General features: G+C 40.9%; 3 protein-coding genes across 3 annotated transcripts in view; all 3 read right to left on the bottom strand.

The window, feature by feature from the left end:
* Window positions 1-19,841, bottom strand: part of pcdh20 (protocadherin 20) — a 221,721-nt gene that overhangs the window by 92,978 nt on the left and 108,902 nt on the right. The window lies entirely within an intron of this gene.
* LOC311050480 (protein diaphanous homolog 3-like) overlaps window positions 1-19,841 on the bottom strand; it is a 380,395-nt gene that overhangs the window by 334,945 nt on the left and 25,609 nt on the right. Inside the window, exon 4 of the mRNA XM_084064564.1 lies at window positions 14,641-14,745. Coding sequence (XP_083920690.1) covers window positions 14,641-14,745 — 105 coding nt within the window. The remainder of the gene's footprint in view (window positions 1-14,640; window positions 14,746-19,841) is intronic.
* LOC311050469 (uncharacterized protein) lies at window positions 6,149-8,560 on the bottom strand. The gene is made up of 3 exons (XM_084064553.1): window positions 8,084-8,560; window positions 7,491-7,553; window positions 6,149-6,798 (listed from the first exon to the last, which is right to left on the bottom strand). The coding sequence occupies exons 1-3, from the start codon at window positions 8,466-8,468 to the stop codon at window positions 6,755-6,757; spliced, it is 492 nt and encodes a 163-aa protein (XP_083920679.1). The 5' UTR covers window positions 8,469-8,560; the 3' UTR covers window positions 6,149-6,754.

Here is a 19,841-nt window from a genome sequence, read left to right as displayed (position 1 = left end):
CGGCAAACTTTCAGATGTCTTAAGATTTAGTGCTAACTTCCAATTCCAATTTCAAGAGGAAGGTATTTAAATATAGTTCAAACATCAAGTGCTTTCATAAGGGGTGGAAAATGTTTAATAAAACCCTAGGTCCCATTTGCCCGTGGAGCAAAAAAAAAACTATCATTCTGGTGGCATTAAAGGATTAAGTAGAGATCTTGCCTTCATTTTAGTAGGGCTGTGATGGATTGGATTTAATACGGTTCCAGCATCAGGAAGGGGGCCGGTACAGACAAATTGCGAGATGGAATCACGGGACAAAGGGAATGTAATGAGCCTGACATTTAAGCGAAGCTGTTTAACCCATCTAGACCTGGGAAAGATTTTTTTTTAGATTTCTTTGGCTATTCAAAAAATAGCAGATCTACAAGCTCGTAGCGCGGCACCGAGTGCCGCGCTACGAGCTTGTAGATCTGCTATTTTTTTTGAAAAAGTCGTGAAAATGTGTGCAAGTCTTTGAATATATACATATATTTTTTAAGCAAACATTTGTAACTCAAATCTTTGCTTCTGGGGGATTCTACAAATGTCTTCTAAATCCTATCAGTTTTTTGGAAAAAAATGTATGTTTCTATAGTAAATCAGTAGTTCTCAAACTTTTTTATGTCAAGGACCCCCAAAATGATATGTATTTGGCCGCGGACCCCCATGTCAAAAATATTTAGTTCCAGGGACCCCCATGAAGCAAAGATTTGAGTTGAAAATGATTTGCACACATTTTCAAGATATTTCAACAACAAAAAATAGCAGATCTACAAGCTCATAGCGAGGCACTCGGTGCAGCGCTATGAGCTTGTAGATCTGCTATTTTTATCCATGAAAATATGGATAAAGTGCTTTCACAGATGCGTTCCCGGTTTGAAAGGGTTAATGGATAATTCCAATCTCGTCTTCAGGAGATGGGGAGGGAAAAAAAAAATCACACGGACATGAGATGTTACATTTTTATGTGTCCAAAAAACCACACACACGAATATAGACACATTGGCCCAGTTTCCCCCCATGTCTCATAGGTGGGCTTCAACATCTCAACAGTATCAAAGGCAGGTCAATGCTGGGAGATAATTAGGCCTAGCAGAGGGAACAGAACAGCTCCCCCGTAAAGACGCTCTGCCTTGAGGGTACAGATATACTTTCAGCACCAGAAGAGCCGCCGATGCCCTTGAAATGATTATCTTACAGAGAGACGGCTACAAGATACCTTGATGTTGAAGCGACAAAGCATTAAATCTGGTGGAAACGTGCTCCAACCAGACTTTACCTTATATACCTTTAGCAGTTACCGTGGCAATCAACTTAAGCCCCGGTAGATGTCAGAAATAGCATGGCTGGCCAGGGGGAAAAGCAATTTCTTCCAAGAACGTAGCGTGGGAAGATACAGGCAAATTAACATTGATCCAATACAGCACAAAAGTGAATAAAACAGCATATTGTAATGTGCTGTTTAGTTTAACCCACTAAGACCTGGAACTTATCTGTGTCATTTTAAGATTTCTTTAGCTATTCAAAAATAGCAGATCTACTAGCGTGGCACAGAGCGCGATTTGAAAAATCGTGAACATTTGAGCAAATCTTTGAATATATATATATTTTTCAAAGCAAACATTTGTAACTCAAATCTTTGTTTCTGGTGGATTCTACAAATGTCTTCTAAATCCTAATCCTAATCCAAAATCCTAAAATGTTGCTAGAATCAGTGGTTCTCAAACGTTTTCATGTCAAGGACCCCCAAAATTATACGAATTTTGGCCGCGGACCCCCATCTCCCCCCCATATTTTGTTCCAGGGACCCCCAGAAGTTGTAATAGAGTTAAAAAATGTTCGCTATGGAAAAATAGATATTCAAAGATTTGCACAAATTTTCACGATTTTTCAAAAATAGCAGATCTACAAGCTCATAGCGCGGCACTCGGTGCCGCGCTATGAGCTTGTAGATCTGCTATTTTTGAATAGCCCAAAGATGCGTTCTCGGTCTGAATGGGTTAAGTCACTTAGGAACTACAGTACAGTGTGAGAGGCCAGCAGAAGAAGGCTTGTTGCCTCAACAGACAAATCCTGTGCAGTCGTCCATGTCAAAGCAGTAGAGTTGTTGTTTAATGCCAGTCTAATACTGCCCCTCAATTGAGAAAAAAAGTCAGCATTTGTGAGAAGTAAAAGCCAGTGAAAACTCTTCAACCTCTACAAGGCTATCTGCCTACACTTGCAATTTCATGGAAGCCTGCTCGGTACTAAAGGTTAATTGGCACAGTTGTCCTTTCAATACGCGGTCTGTGTATTGAAATCTGAGTGTTTGTGTTCCTCCTGGAGCATTCTAAGTAGTACGAGAGCAAAGTCAAACCTAGAAAGAGATTGATACTAATACTTTTCGGTCCGCGTCTCATTAAATAGTGACCCTTCTCTTTAGTAGTAACCACATGCACACAGTGGCTTCATTAATGGTTTAGTCATCTTAACGTTTTTGAAAAGATGCCACAGACCTCACCATTTATGTGGCTGATAATTAATGGTTTGCATCTGCAAATCGGTAATTAATCTCTGGTCTCACTGACTCTTCTTATAAAACTGCTATCAAAGCAAGGCAAACCATTTAACTACAGGCTTCTACAGCTTATTTAAAGGCACCTGAAGCAATTAATGTGAAACATGATGTGTATGACAGAGCCTGCCCACTTAGATAAAGGTAAGAAATATGGGCAGCTACACAAACTGAATGGTGAAAGGTACATCTTTATTGGTGAATGTTGTTGCCCACAGGCTCAAAGGCAACAACCGATGGCTCACTATTATAGGAGTGGGCAACAATTACATACTAACAGAAGCAGCGATGGTTACAAACTTAAGGCTGTAAACTGAATCATCTGTTAGTGTGCAATTTTTAATTTCCAGGACTTTTTTGTAATCTCTGACTGGTAACAAAGCATTTAAAAAACTATTCAACATGAGCAATACCCATTTCCTTTTGCCTCACCGTTCAAATTTGAGATGGAACCAGGGTTGCCAGATCTGCTCATTATAATTTCCCCGCAATATGTTATTTGAAAATAGCCGATCTACAAGCTCACAACGCGTCGCATCGCGACGCGTTGTGAGCTTGTAGATCTGCTTTTTTCAAATAGCTGACGTACCAAAAAAAAGTACTCATGCGGCCCATAGTCGCTTCTTTTGGGCTGGTTTTCCTAGACCTGGTTGCTTGTTTCTCTCACAGAATCTGGCAACGCTGGATGGAAACGGCAGGGTAAATAACGAGGTGGTCTTTAGAATCCTTTAAGAAAGCTAACAACCTGGATCTAGTGGATAATCACCCGATTAATCAACAGACGACATGCTTTAAAGGAGACCTCTGTGATACACACAGCAAGTTTGACGTCGAGCGGTCGGACGGTACTCGAAATATGCAAGGGACAATCAGACAGACACACACACACACACACACAGATTCCATTTCTAGCGAAATAGCGAATCAGGGATCTCCATACCGTATGGACACAAAAGGGACACAGACAGACAGTGTGACAGATACAGATATTTGGATTGTTTTTGTTCTGGACAACCCGCTGAGCTACCAGACTTCCCAATTTGTCACAAAACCCCCTCTGGCCCTCTGTGATAGAAAAGACAAGTTTGAAGTAGATCGGTCGGTCGGACGGTTCTGGAGAGGGAAATCAGACAGGCATACAGACACACACACACAAACAGAGATGAAGCGCGTTTATAGATACTAGAGGTCTACACATCTAGAGTCCGGAACACGTAGTAGATATGCCCATATGTGGGCGTATCAGAGGCACCCGGGGGAAACATGCGCAAATCGGTGTGTTGTGTCACATCTAATAACACATCGTGGAAACTTTGTGCAAATGTTTGAATATATATATATATATATATATATATGTTTTAAAGCAAACATTTTAACTCCAATATGTGCTTCTGGGGTGTCCCTGGAACAACATATTTTGAGATGCCAAATACATATCATTTTGGGGGTCATTGACAATGGAAAAGTTGGAGCACCACTGATATAGAAACATACTGTTAGGATTTAGAAAACATTTTTAGACATGTATTTGGCCACGGACCCCCATCTAAAAACGTTTTGTTCCAGGGACCCCCCAAAGCAAAGATTAGTTACAAATGTTCGCTTTAAAAAATATATAGATTCAAACATTTGCACAAAATGTTCCAAGATTGTTTTTAAATATCAGATCTACAAGCTCGTAGCGCGGCACCTATAAGCTTGTATAGCATTTTTAAATAACCAAATAAATGTTAACATGACACAGATCCGTTCCCGGATTGAATAGGCGAACCACGTTTAACAATGCAACACGTCTACACATGTACGAGAAGACGCCCAAACGCTCATCCCTAATTCACATGTATTCATCAATATGTTAACAATAATGGAACAGCATGTAGTACTAGCACAGGGTCGTGTCTGAACACAGCAAAGCTCGGTAAAGGGTTGTCTGTAGAGTGCTAATTAAATTAATCTCAAGTGTAAAATGGGCCAAATACGTTTCTTCTTTTTTTCTTTTTCACACTTAAGGTTAAATTAAAACTTGTTTTTTTTTGTCTGTGTACATTATGTCTGTCAGATGTGGATGTATTATGTATTTTTGTGCTTACAGGAGGAAAAGGTGAGTGGTGAGATCACTGCCTTATCGTATGGCTGTGGTCTAGGATAGACAATTTATGCGCATCAAATCATCAGAAACATACACTGGATTGAGGAGAGAAGAAAGGACTATAGCTTCACATGAGATGTATGAAAGAGAGGACCAGGATGAGAGAGAGAGAGAGAGAGAGCGTGGGAACACTCTTAACCTTTCAGCCTGAGAAAGCCTCATCTCAGCGCTTAGAACGGCAACTTTTTTACAGCGTTTTCTGTAACAGATTTTCTGTTGCTGAATTTCCCCAAACTCTTACAGCACTATAAGTGAAAATAACTCTTACATAATTCTTAACAGACGAGGCTGCAGATTAGATGTAATCGTTGCGATACATAAGCATTAAGTGGAAATAAACGTTTGGTCTGAATTATGTGTAACCTGTAGCATGACACTGCTTTTTCTACCGTAGCATCTAATAAAAGAGAAATGCGATAAAAAGTCATCATTAACACATTCCCTGCCAGAGGGGTTTTTCAGAAAAGGTTCCCTCAGTGCCAGGGATTTTGACCATTCTGACTAATATTTGAGGACACACAGGACATTTTGTGCTATGACTATGAACACATAGAATATCTCAAAATAAAGCTTAGAATCTCTTCTTTCATCTGAAAGAAAAAGTGAGTTTCTAGCATGTTCTGTTCTTTAGCTAGAGGTAGTTGAATACAGCTTGCCTTCACCAAAAAATGTCATTTTTTTCTTAGATTCAGAGATATAAGCGATTTAGTAAAATAAACACGTTTAGAGTCATAAAAATCTTTGAGGACACACAGAACATTTTGTGCTAGGACTATGAACACATGGAATATCTCAAAATAAAGCTTAGAATCTCTTCTTTCATCTGAAAGAAAAAGTGAGTTTATAGCATGTTCTGTTTTTTAGCTAGAGGTAGTTGAATACAGCTTGTTTTCACCAAAAACTGTCCTTTGTTCTTGGATTCAGAGTTTTAGTGAAAGAAACACGTTTAGACATAAAAAATGATTTCAAGTCTTTGACGTTTATTTTTCACCTTCATTGACATCAGTCATGTAAACAATACTTTATAAAAATAAAAAAAATAAAAAAACTGCTTTAGATTCAGAGATATAAGCGATTTAGTAAAATAAACACGTTTAGAGTCATAAAAATCTTTGGGGACACACAGAATGTTTTGTGCTAGGACTATGAACACATGGAATATCTCAAAATAAAGCTTAGAATCTCTTCTTTCATCTGGGAAAAAAGTAAGTTTATAGCATGTTCTGTTTTTTAGCTAGAGGTAGTTGCATACAGCTTTCTCTTGGATTCAGAGTTTTAGTGAAAGAAACACGTTTAGACATAAAAAATGATTTCAAGTCTTTGCGTTTATTTTTCGCCTTCATTGACATCAGTCATGTAAACAATACTTTATTTTAAAAAAACTGCTTTTGAACACATTTTATCACATGGCATATCAAGTGCAACACAGCTCAAAGTCTTTCTTTTCAAAGTAATAAAGAGAGAGAGTGTGTGTGTGTGTGTGTGTGTGTGTGTGTGTGTGTGTGTGTGTGTGGGGGGGGGTGTGTGTGTGTGTGTGTGCTCAATTGTTACAGGGTTATATTGCAGAGATTGCTATTGTAGAGGTTGTCCATCCACAATCGGTATCCTTCACCTGCAAGGCCTCCTAGCAGGTAGGTGACGGTATCCGGGATGGAACACTTGATGCCACAGTCTGGCTTCATGTTGTGAAGATAGCCAGTCGTTGAGTCACAGAGCATATAAGATTTGATGCCATACTTATCGGGTCTTTAGAAGGAGTGTCATTGAAGTGAAGATTGCTCCAAATCAACTGGAAGCGGTTCCTGCTCATGGTCCTGCCGAAGAACGGTGTTACTAGGTTCTCATCGGTTGACCAGTAGTGTGAAAGCTCAGGTTTGGAAACAAGCCCAGACAGAAACAGCAGCCCCAGGAAACGCTTCAGCTCTACAACGGTCAATGCTGTCCAACGCTTTCCTCTGGCATGTGGCTTCTCTGAAAGTCTCTGCTTAGCATATGAGTTGGTTTGGTTGCATATCTCCTGGAGCAGAACATCAGGCAGGAGTAGCTGTAGAAAGTCGGCAGGGCTGTCGGATAGCTGTAAATATACATACACAAAATACCAATTTAGACTTTTAGCAAACACTCGTATCCAGACAGAGCGACTAAAAATAGCAGATCTACAAACTCACAAAGAGCTTGTAGATCTGCTATTTTTATAAGGCACCGACAATAGAACATAGTAAATATATAGCCTACATTATCATCATTCATAATCAGACAGAGTGTGTTGGTGGTGCTACAGTGTTGTGTGTGAATCTATAGTCAGTCCAATTCAGATCAACACACAGGGGGGCTGTGTGCACATGCATCCCCCTCCAAAAAAAAGAATAAAAAGAGCAGATCTACAAACTCACAACGAGCTTGTAGATCTGCTATTTGTTATGGCACCACACACATGCATGATAAATATATAGCCTACATGTACCATTGTTTTGTGGGGTTTTAGCAATTGTATAAGGCATCACACAATAGAACATAGTAAATATATAGGCTACATTATCATCCTTCATAATCAGTGTCCCCATGCTACAGTGTTGTGTGTGAATCTACTGTCAGTCCAATTCAGATCAAAGAGGATTTTGAAAAGGTTTGTTGACATGAACTGGACATTTTTTATGGCACCACACACATGCATGGTAAATATATAGGCTACATGTACCATTGTTCTGTGGGGTTTTAGCAATTTTGTATTCCTGTGTACAAGTGTCATACAGAAAAAGTTCTTACCTCTGCTAGATGGTCTGGCCAGGGTTGTCCGGCCATCCTCCACATCCTCAACCATGTCAAAGTCTGAAATGAAATATCAAATACTTGGTAAATATTATGAAGATCAAATCAATTTAGGTATTTAGCAAACACTCTTATCCAGACAGAGTGACTTACAATAAAGCACACCTGCCTACTCCCCCATAAAAATAGCAGATCTACAAACTCACAACGAGCTTGTAGATCTGCTATTTTTATAGACAAGGTCAGAGGAGAGTGCTTTGTGCACCTGCATCCCCCTACAAAAAAAAGAATAAAAATAGCAGCCATCTACAAGCTCACAAGCTTGTGGATCTGCTATTTTTATGAGGCATCACTCACCAGCACAGTAAATATATAGGCTAACATCATAATCAGAGACGGTGTCCCCATGCTACTCTGTGTGTGTGTGTGTGTGTGTGTGTGTGTGTGTGTGTGTGTGTGTGTGTGTGTGTGTGTGTGTGTGTGTGTGTGTGTGTGTGTGTGTCTTATAACTTATAAGCAGACCTGGCAACAACTTCTCGTGTCTAGTCCACCAAACACACACAATAAAACACAATAAAAAATAATCTTACCACTGCTGAAGTGAGCTCCGGGCTCCGGACGGGTCCTGCCGCTCCGACGAACACCATCGGTCGGTACCGCGGCAGTAGATGGGCCCGCTGCGGCCGTAGTAGAGGTCGCCCCCACTAACTGTTGCTCGTCCTCCCCGTCCACCGGAGTAGATGGGCCCGTTGCGGGCGTAGTAGAGGTCGCCCCCACTAACTGTTGCTCGTCCTCCCCGTCCACCGGAGTAGATGGGCCCAATCCCAGTAACTGGCGTAACCGCTTCTTATCGTCCACAAGCGGCGCTGGTTGTGCCCCAGTAGCCCGAGTCATCAACGACTCCAACAGTGTCTGCTGGCGTAGCGAACCGGTCACTTGTTTGGCGCCCCTGTTTGAGTTTTTTTTTGCCCTCATATTATCACAGAGAGAGACAGTATTATCTTATACTACGCTATATCTGATCTCCTCTTTTCTTTTCTTCTCCTCTCCCGATCACTATAACTGACCTCTCCTCTCTGCTCCGCTCTCCGACCACACCAAATGATCTCTCCTCTTCTCCCCCATAACTACAAGCTTTTCTCCTCTCTCTCCGACCACACTACACCAAATGATCTCCTCTCCTCTCCTCTCCTCTCCTCTCCTCTCTCGACTGAAATAAAACTAAAAACTAAAAAACTAAAACTAAACTAAAGACACTCAAACGCTCACACTTTCTAACACACACTCTCACACACACACACACACACACACACACACACACACACACACACACACACACACACACACACACACACACACACACACACACACACACACACACACACACACACACTCTCTCAATCACTAACTGACTCACAAACTGTCTCACACACTGACTGACCTGTCTCAAAAATAATTTTAACTCTATTGCTGTTACCAACCCCCACTCTTTTCACTCCGATCACCGTCACTCTCTGTCTCTCTCAAATGTTTGGGCGCAATGGCCGATGCTGCACTACCGTCTCCATTTTGTCACATTTGGGCAAACAGCTGTTTGTGATCAGCTGACTGATCACGTGTTTTTTCGGTTAACCCCTTCATCTACAGGTCCAATATTAACGCACAGGCTGCGCAACAGTGTAATATACAGTAAATCAATGAAAAAACACATTCACGGTTTAAACCGTGAATGAGCCCGTGGCAGGTAAAGGGGTACATTTTGATTCACGAGTAGAACCGTGGATAGTAGGTAATGTGTTAAAGAAGGATTTTTATGTGCAGTCCTCTGTACAGTACAGCTCAACAACAGAAACCAAGGACCCTCCACCTCAGTGGCTCTTACTCACAGGCCGTTCCATTCAGACACAATTGCCCATTACTCTGTTAAATAATGTACGGAACGCTCTTCTGAGACCTTAATGCACAAACTAATTCCAGAGTCTGAGAGGATATATAATGTTATGCACCGCAGCAGTAGCATAATTGGGATTGTTGTGCTGCTGGGCCCAGGGAAGGTGGATACTGTTCAGAAGTAATTTAATATAGTAGCCAAAAGGTTCCCTTAACCCATTAAGAACGGGGGGAAAGCATCCATGTCATTTTAAGATTTCTTTGGCACTCTGTGCCGCGCTATGAGCTTGTAGATCTGCAATTTTTTGGAAAAATCGTGAAAATATGAGCCAATATGTATATATATATTTTTTGTTTATAGATAGATAGATAGATAGATAGATAGATAGATAGATAGATAGATAGATAGATAGATAGATATAGATAATGAGATAGAGAGAGAGATAGAGAGAGAGATAGAGATAGAGAGATAGAGAGATAAAGAGATAGAAAGCAATCTTTGCTTCATGGGGGTCCCTGGAACTAAATATTTTGAGATGGGGGTCCGCGGCCAAATACACATAATCCTTTGAAGTTTGAGAAGCACTGATATATAGAAAGGTAGGATTTAGAAGACATTTGTAGAATCCCCAGAAGCTAAGATTTGAGTTACAAATGTTTGCTTTAAAAATATATATATATACATTCAAAGATTTGCACAAATGTTCACGATTTTTCCGAAGATAGCAGATCTACAAGCTCGTAGTGCGGCTACGAGCTTGTAGATCTGCTATTTTTGAATAGCCAAAGAAATCTAAAAAATTACACAGATTCTTCCCCCGGTCTAAATGGATTAAAAGGCAAACATCAGTGTTTTGAGACCATTGGCTTAATTTCACTCATATATTGTGGAGTGGTTAAGCTCTACTGAAAGGGGGGCGAAATGAACGTTGAAAGGTTTTTAGAGTTTAATTTCCCCTGGGGATTGTCATGAAAAAAATGTACATTTGAATCCACCGTTTTGACAGGAGTGTAGGGGACCGAACGATGGCTTGATTAGAGATAACAAGTAAGAAACAAATAAGAGTTTAACACTTATCTATGCCAACACAAATCATTTTGTTCTGCCCACTTTTATTAAAGCACCAACTAATTAGTCCTTCTCCCTTAACCCATTAAGACCGGGAACGCATCTGTGTCATTTTAAGATTTATTTGGGCTATTCAAAAATAGCAGATCTACAAGCTCATAGCGCGGCACCGAGTGCCGCGCTATGAGCTTGTATATCTGCTATTTTTGAAAAATTGTGTTTTTTTTGTGCAAATCTTTCAATATATATATCTTTACAACATTTGTAACTCAAATCTTTCCTTCTGCGGGGGATTCTACAAATGTCTTCTAAATCCTAACAGTTTTTTGAAAAAAACTTGGGTCGCCATAATATCAGTAGTTCTTTTTTCTTGTCAAGGAACCCCAAAATAACATGTATTTGGCCGTGGACCCCCATCGCAAAATATATTGTTCCAGGGACCCCCCAGAAGCAAAGATTTGAGTAAAGTATCTACATTCAAATATTTGCACAGATTTTGAACAGCCACAGTATAAAAAAAATGGGTTAAAGTGGTTACACAGAGGTCTTAATGGGTTAAGTCTATTCATAATCTATTTCAACATCACAAAATTAAATTGGAGCAGGAGCAGATGAGATAAAAACATAAATGTAAGTACTGTATAGCCCCAAGATACAACATAGTGTTTGTTGAATATCACCACTGGCTTAACTTAAACATGTTGCTCTTTGTTTGTTTATTATTTGTATAGCCTATATTGTAAGTAACTGTTGGATAAGACACGCCAATGTAGACAAATCCCGAGCGTTAATCTAAACCTTAGAGTGTACAAATGGATCCTAATGGAACCGTTAAGTGTCCCATGAGGGACCGTTTTGTTTCAATTGTGTACACTCTCAGTTCACCAGTGTGTCTGGTCTACTTTGGTGTGTGAAACAGTTGAAACTGGCTGACCAAACATTGTTGAGCTGAGCAGGAATGATGTTAACGGAATGTTGGTTTGTAGCCACACTAGAGTAAGTTAAAGTTGGAGCTATACAGTAGTGAGTTCACTTCACATTATTGAGGAAAGCTTGGAGTAAAATCATTTCTGTCTGCTGTATTACTCTATGTAAGTAAATTATGCCATGGAAAAGATCAACCACGGTCTTCCATTACAGCCCGGCCAATCGGTCGCGTACCTGAGTTTTTCTCTGGCAAAACGCGGACATGCTTTCATGTGAATTCAGACCCTCCATCACTGGAATTGATGACATAAGACATCAATTCAAGGCACACCACACACACACAAGCTCTTCTAATCTCTCGCTCTTTCTCACATACTGTGTACACAGACCAGTTATCTCTCTCCCTTTACACACAATCTCAGTGTCCAGACACACACACACACACACACACACACACACACACACACTTTTACTCACATGCACATCACCAACACAATACGCATGGTCCAGTAGGCCCCATGAATGCTCTCCATATAGAACACACCTCCCTTCTTCAGACTCCAACATGCAAACCACATACATACACACAAAACAGGGTCTAAAAAAAAGCATTATTTTACACTTTGGCTATTCAAAAATAGCAGATCTACAAGCTCGTAGCGCGGCACCGAGTGCCGCGCTACAAGCTTGTAGATCTGCTATTCCTTTTTATCGTGAAAATGTGTGCAAATCTTTGAATACATATTGTTTTAAAGCATTTTTAACTCAAATCTTTGCTTCTGGGGGGTCCCTGGAACAAAAATATTTTGATTTAGGGGTCCGTGGCCAAATACATATCATTTTGGGGGTCCTTGACATGAAAATGTTCGAGCACCACTGATATAGAAACCTATGTTTTCAGAAAACTATTGGGATTTAGAAGACATTGTAGAATCGGCTTCAGGTCTTAATGGGTTAACCCGCAACGCGCTGAGAAGCATGACTTATTCTAGTTCAACTTAATAAATCCAAATCTACAGTAAAGCCAGAAACTATGCCAGCTACTGAACTTTGTCTGACTCTCACCCAAAACAAACCCCCCAAAAAAAAAACATATCTGTCCGTTAAAAAAGAAAAAGATTATCCATTATTACATTTATCGCCAAGGTAGTATTTGTAATAATGGCTGACCTACTCCAAACAAACAGTGACATCCCGAAGAATGGTCATCCACAAATTTCAGCTAAAATATGAAAATCCACAAGAAAGATGCAGGCTATGTTTTATCTTAAGATTATCATGAAGAGAACCATCTCATTGAACTGAAACGACCTTTGATCATGCTTGAAGGATTATATTTTTACATTTTCACTTTCGTTTTGTTGAGTCATTCATAATCAAAGGCCTTCATTTCAATACTGTTTCAGTGCTGTGGCCTATAAAAGTTTCTTGTTCTCAAGGGCGACTGAAGTCATTTGCTCAAGGCTTTTTGCTGAGAGAAACAAATAGAACAGTTGCCATCACTTTGTAGATTCAATCATTGACAAAACTTCACAGTTTCATCACGCACACTCAAGGTCTGCTGGGCTGTTTTTCAGAGGGGGTAAAGTAAAACATTTAGGGCCTGTTGCCAAAACTCTGAGGCAAGGACAATCAACCCTGATAGCAAACTTGCATACATAAACTGAACCGTCCAACGCCTTTCAGCACACAACAATTATTAAGGATTCAAGGATGAACGCTAAACAATTGTGAAGTGCTATCATCCAAAATGCAGAGGGAATGACACGGGATGCAAATATGGTTTTGATCCTTCAGACTGCGCAAAAACACTAAAATGTATAATTTAGTCAAATCTTGTTCCACTGACAAAGAAATATCAGTGGAGCATCAACGTGAATACAAAGGGATGTTGACTCTGAAGCTGACTACGTCAAATAAAGTTGTCTCCGCACAGGCCGAGGGCATTGGCCAAGGCTATGTTTTCACCCCTGTCCGTCCGTGTGTCAGTGAGCAGAGCTCCGGCACTGCCCCAAATTTCTCACATGGGCTATTTATAGCGCCACCAGGCGCTTTATCAAGATACATGTGTTTGCGAAACAATCTTTTTGACAGACTTTGTCTAAGCATCACGCAAATCGGTACACGGTCCTGTACCTCTATAGTCATGTGATCAAGGATCTCTCAGATTTTTCATATACCATCCTGATTGGCTAGGATTGGCTTCTAAAGTTTGCCTCAAATCATTAACGATTGCCGTCCGATTGCCATGAAACTTTGCACACACATTCCCACTAGGCCAAGGAAGAAATGCCACTCCTCATTTTTCAAATCGGCCTCATGGTGGCGCTATAATAGGCTGACTACCGTGAGCAGCTAATTTCTGAATTGATCGGTGTGTAACTTTGCATGCACACTTATTCGGTGTTAATAATTCTCCTACAGATTGTCAAAACATCACGCACATTAGTACACATTATGTCTATTGTCATGTGATTAAGATTACTATATCTCTTGAACCATAGGTCATAGAGTCAAAATACATTTCCCTTGTATTCCTTGGATCATTACAGAACTCCCCAAATAAGCCACACCCATTTCCAACTGACAAGTTTTCCGCCAGGTTGGGTTTTCTTTGCTAAACACAGTTTTTGCTACTACTCCTACTGAGTGTGTCCAAACCTCACCCAAGTTGTTACACATCATCTATGTAGTCATGTGATCAAGATGCATCTGTCAGATTTGTAGGATTCTATTCCGATTGACCACGATTGGCTGTCAAAGTTTGCTGGAGGGGCCTGTTTTGCACGACATGCTGCAAGCACCGCTGGACTGCGATAATGACCCAATAAATCCTAGGATGCCCCTAAAAACCATTGATCGAGGGGCAAAACCTGCCCTGCAGATCAAAGCTTGCACTCACACTAGTATCTAAAACACATACACAGAGCTGTTGCTGCCGTTAGCGCACGCACGCGCACACACACACACACACACACACACACACATGCACGCACGCACGCACGCACGCACGCACGCACGCACGCACGCACGCACGCACGCACGCACACACAAACAAATGAATATTCGAATATCGAATTATATCTTTTTTTGGCGGGGAAAACAAACTTATATGTTTTTTATAATAATAATATTCAAATATATTCAAATATCTGCCAATTTTTAAGACCAATATTCAAATATAATTTCTGAGGAAAGTTGACAGCCCTAACACACACACACAGGTTTTTTAAAAAAGGTAAAAAGGTTTTAGCCACTTACAGATTTAGAGGCAGTAAACACGTACTGGATGACCATTTCTCTCTTTGTGGCGAGGTCTTTTTTTCTCAAAGGAGCCTTTTTATCCTCATTCAGGTTCATGTCCTCCTGAACAGATAGAGAAAAGTAAAAGGTAGCATTAGGTTTACAGCCACTTTGAGCACTGATTTGAAGAGAGAAAAGAAAATGCTAAACCAACTAGAAGCAAAGCAAAGAAAGCAGGACATGAAATAACAGCCCTCTCATAAAATAATATTCATAATAACAAAAAAAAGCTATGCCCCAAAATTGCAACCATGGACACTCAAAATGTTTAAAGAAATAAGTAAGCAGTTACAGGTGTATTTTCACTAACATTGCTAACAGCATATCTCTTGATTGCTCATCTTTTAATATGTTTTAAAGAGTTTTAACCCATTAAGACCTGAGGCCAATTCTAAAAATGTTTTCTAAATCCGAATAGTTTTTTTTACATAAGAAATATAAAAATATAAAAATATAAAAATACAAAAACACAAAAAATATAAAAATATAAAAATATAAAAATATAAAAATATAAAAATATAAAAATATAAAAATATAAAAATATAAAAAATATGTTGTTCCAGAGATCCCCAGAAGCAAAGATTTGAGTTACAAATGTTCGCTTTAAAAGTATATATTCAAAGATATGCACAAAATGCTCAAAAATAGCAGATCTACAAGCTCGTAGCGCGGCACTCGGTGCCGCGCTATGAGCTTGTATATCTGCTATTTTTGAATAGCCCAAAGAAATCTTAAAAGGACACACAGCTGCGTTCCCGGTCTAAATGGATTAATTGAAACATTGTAGTCTACAATTTAGGAACTTAGCAAAGCTCTTATTGCTATTATTAATGACTTAAAAGCGCAAGATCAGAGTAATCGGCATGAACCCCAGTCAACCAACAACCAATCTGGGAAGCCTTCTGTTAAAAAGGGTTGCTTGCCTCTGGGGGGGCAACACCTCCTTTTTTTGTGTAGAAACGGAAACTCTGGAAAACTTTTGCTCCCTCCCGTTTCTCAGCTCACTCTCTCCCCGGTGCGTCTGTGTTTATTCCTACTAACAACAACACTACGTGTTTAAGGCACTGGTGCAGAATCTATCTCGAGAGATCAACCAACAACTGGGTAAGTGGTTGAGGAATTAGAATACTAAGAAAACAAAATAACTTAACCCATTAAGAGTTAAGACCTGAGGCCGATTCTACAAAATATGTCTTCTACATCCATTTTTTTCTGAAAAACGTATGTTTTTATGTCAGTGGTCCATGTATTTGGCCGCCGACCCCCATCTCAAAATATTTTGTTCCAGGGACCCCCCAGGGACGAAGAGCCTACTGGGGGCGGCCATAACTGAATGGTTAGTGAGCCCGCCTAGAGAGCCAGAGGCCCTGGTTGCCCCAGGTTCGATTCCAGGCCAGGTCAGCATATGTGTCGATGAAATGAAATTTGTCCCTGAGCAAGACTCTTAACCCCTAATTGCTCACAGGTTCTCATTGGAAACAAGACCACAAGGACTTTCATGAACGACCTGTTAAAAGGAATTATCCTTATCCCCCAGAAGCAAAGATTTGAGTTAAAAATGTTTGCTTTAAACTATATATATATTCAAAGATTTGCACACATTTTCAAGATTTTTCAAAAATAGCAGATCTACAAGCTCGTAGCGCGGCACTCGGTGCCGCGCTACGAGCTTGTATATCTGCTATTTTTGAATAGCCAAAGTGTAAAAATAATGCTTTTTAGCTCAAATCAAAAAACTTGGCATGTAAACATAGAACAGTACAGTACTAGTCTGCTGGTCTGTCTGTGTGCGTGTGCATGTGCGTGGTGGGTGACCTAAGTCGAGCGGTTTCTACCATCCAACCGTGAAGGCGAATGAAATGGCACTCTCCTCTTATTTGGAGTTTTTTGGGGTATTTTCATTTTAGCCAAGGTAGTGTAAGGATCCAGATGTGTGAGGCTAAACAGAGCATAAATGGGGCATCAGTTATCTTATGTCTCCCTTGTCATCCTGCCACGGCACAACCATGAATCAGCTAGCGAGCTAGGACAAACGATCAAAGCGAGGGGCCGCATCCCCCAACGGTTTGAGTACAACAGCCTCCGAAGCTCCGTCACTCAGAACAACAGGCTTGCATGTTGTTCTGACAACTGACACACCTCAATGAACAAGCAGGGAGGTAGGGGTGTCAGGAAAAATCCGATTCGAATACAAATCGCGATTCTACTGTTGGACGATTCAGAATCGATACTCATTTTCAAAAAAACGATTTTCAAAACATTTTCATATTTTTTTTTGGGGGGGGGGATCTTGGATTTACCTTTGTGTGTTTACATTATTATCAGTTGATAAAACCTTTACAATTATAAAAGCTACATAAATGTACTCTGCTCTCATGCCAGCAGACTGGAGTAGATCCTGAAATCCTAGGTTTTGAATCGAGAATTGTTTTGAATCGAGAATCGTTTGAATCGGAATCGAGAATCGTTTGTTTTGAAAACATCTGAGAAAATCGGAATCGTGACCCCAAGAATCGGAATCAAATCGTGAGATAGCAGAAGATTCACAGCCCTACAGGGAGGTAACACAAAATATAATATAATTATATATGTAATATAATATATAAGCAATCTAGGTTTTTTTTGCGGTTAACAAAGTTCAATGACCTCGTTGACATTTGTGAAACCACACAGTGCAATCCTCAGTGATTAGCACCCATCAGGGGATGGATTATACTGGAGATAAATATTCTGTGACTACTTGAAAAAGGTATAAGAAAATTGAAAAATTGCTGGCACAGTTCGCAATTCTTTTTTTTATTTCATTGGCACTGAATGAGTTAATTGTGCCCATACAGTCCTGATTTCAAACAGCTCCCAGTTTACCATAAGTAAACATAACCAAGCTCCAAGTAGTGAGTGTTGCTTGTTGTGATCCAGACGGTACAATTTGGAAGAGAGACCATGACGCAGACCACGGGCCAGGTGGGCCTGGGACGCCTCAGCCCCCCCCCCCCAGTTAGAGCTGGTTATTATTGTGGCCAGGGAAAGGGAAAAGTCTGGGATTTTCAGCTGTAACTGCTACTGCGACCAGACTGGTGATAAGTGGACGAAAACGAATGGATGGATGGCTGGATAGATGGATGGGCGGACGGACAGACGCCCATCCATCTCTCCAACCACAAATCATACGTTTGCATGGCATGCAGTCAGTGGCTGATGGATTTGTATTGTCTGACAGAGACACTAAATGAACTGAACTTACAGCTGCGAGGTAAATTGATAATTATTTTGTACATTCCGGGGGATGTGTGCAGTCAAAGTATTAACAGACTTGGGGTTATGAGTTGGTGTGACATTAGCTCTGTGTAGAATTACTGGTCTGCCTTAAGTCAGTCCACCTTAAGGCCAGGTTAGCTCATTTCATTAGCCTGTTTACTCCGTGACATCGTGTGCAATGGTGGCGAGGCAATAGATTAGCATTATTGTTATTGTTATTATTACTAGACCATACCCGGTCGACGCAGCCGTGGGGGGATATGCGCACATGATCTGGCAACCCGGGAGGCAGTTCGTCCCATAGCTGGGCAGCCCCGTAACCATGGCGACAGTGTTTGACACAAAAACGCTAATAAGAAGCTGAGATTTGATGAAATTGAAAAACGGGCTTCACAGTTGTGTTCAGATGGTAATGGTCAATGGCTGTGTGCAAAATCAGAGCAATTGGTCCAGCCAGTGGGGAGAACCGGGTAGCTTCACCACCACCACCACCACTACAAACGCACAGAGGTTACTAGAATTATAGTAGGATAGTAGGATGACGTCGTCGTCGCGACTTCTTGGTTCTCCTCAGTGGCTGAAGCAATTGCTCTGCACTTGCACATGGCCATTGATCATTAGCAAATAACCACCGTGAGGAAGCCATTTTTCATTTCACCCAAATTCACGCTGTTTATTAGCGTTTTTATGTAAAAGAATGTCGCCATGGTAACGGCCCCTTGAGCTATGGGTTGGGTTAAACTTAAAGGACTTTCATTTACGGGCCGTGTGCACTAAGAAAACATTATTGGAGCACGGTGGCGCAGGCGGTAGTGCTGTCTCCTCACAGCTAGAAGGTCCTGGGTCCCCCTGTCAGGTGATAAGAAGGTCAGTTGGCTCTCATGCATTGAAGGAGGCATGAGCTCGGCCCCGGCCTCCCTAGGCTGGTGGGGGGAATGTAGCGCCCAGGATCACTTAGCAAATTGGCACCGGGTGAAAAAAAGGGTTACAAAATCGAGGGATAAAAAATAAAAAAAGCAAAATAAAACATTATTACGGTTGTGTGTCTGTGTGTGCACTGTGGGTCCAGGACACAGCGACGGGGCGAGTGCGGCGTGTCCGTCCGTCCGTCCGTCCGTCCGTCCGTCCGTCCGTCCGTCCGTCCGTCCGTCCGTCCGTCCGTGTGTGTGTGTGTGTGTGTGTGTGTGTGTGTGTGTGTGTGTGTGTGTGTGTGTGTGTGTGTGTGTGTGTGTGTGTGTGTGTGTGTGTGTGTGGACGCGACGACGTGTGCGCACGTGTGTGTTGGAACTGTTGCAGGTACCAACGGTCACTTTCCATCCCTGATATACTGTCTGTGCACAGTGCATAACTGCAAACTGCACTTTGGGTGCTCATATCCCCCGACGGGTATGGTCTAGTAATGATAATCTTTTCTGGGTATATCATTTCATATCGAAGAACAGTAACAACTGCTTGGATCATTTATTTTATTTTCGTGTCATGTTATCAAATAAGCATCTTCATTACTGAAGATGCTACAACCTATAATAATACGTAAAAGCAATGGTGGTCTTCATTGTCCCCAGCCTTGGTAAATGGCTAGCGATATTGTGCCTGAAAAGGCTGTCCACCCCGATAGAGCTATTGGTTAACAGATCGTTTTAGGATTATCTTAGTTTTTCATCAAAATATCTTTGTTTACAATCACATAAAGGGGGGGTAGGGTTTGTCGGTCAGATGGTGTTAATTTCCAGGCAAACCCATCATAAATGTACGTGGTCACTCAGTCAAATAAACTAACAACTAGTAGAATAATGAATGATCTACAATGTCTGTGTGTGAGAGAGGGATTTGTTTTCTTCAACCCATTTAAAGTGATCAGAGATAAGATTGCACTCCTTTTGAAATAACCCCAGAATTGA

This window comes from Gymnoscopelus microlampas (assembly GCF_963454915.1).
Source record: "Gymnoscopelus microlampas genome assembly, chromosome: 1".
Classification (NCBI taxonomy): Eukaryota; Metazoa; Chordata; class Actinopteri; order Myctophiformes; family Myctophidae; genus Gymnoscopelus; species Gymnoscopelus microlampas.
The sequence above is the reverse complement of the archived record's forward strand: the minus strand, read 5'-3'. Positions and strand labels throughout refer to the sequence as shown.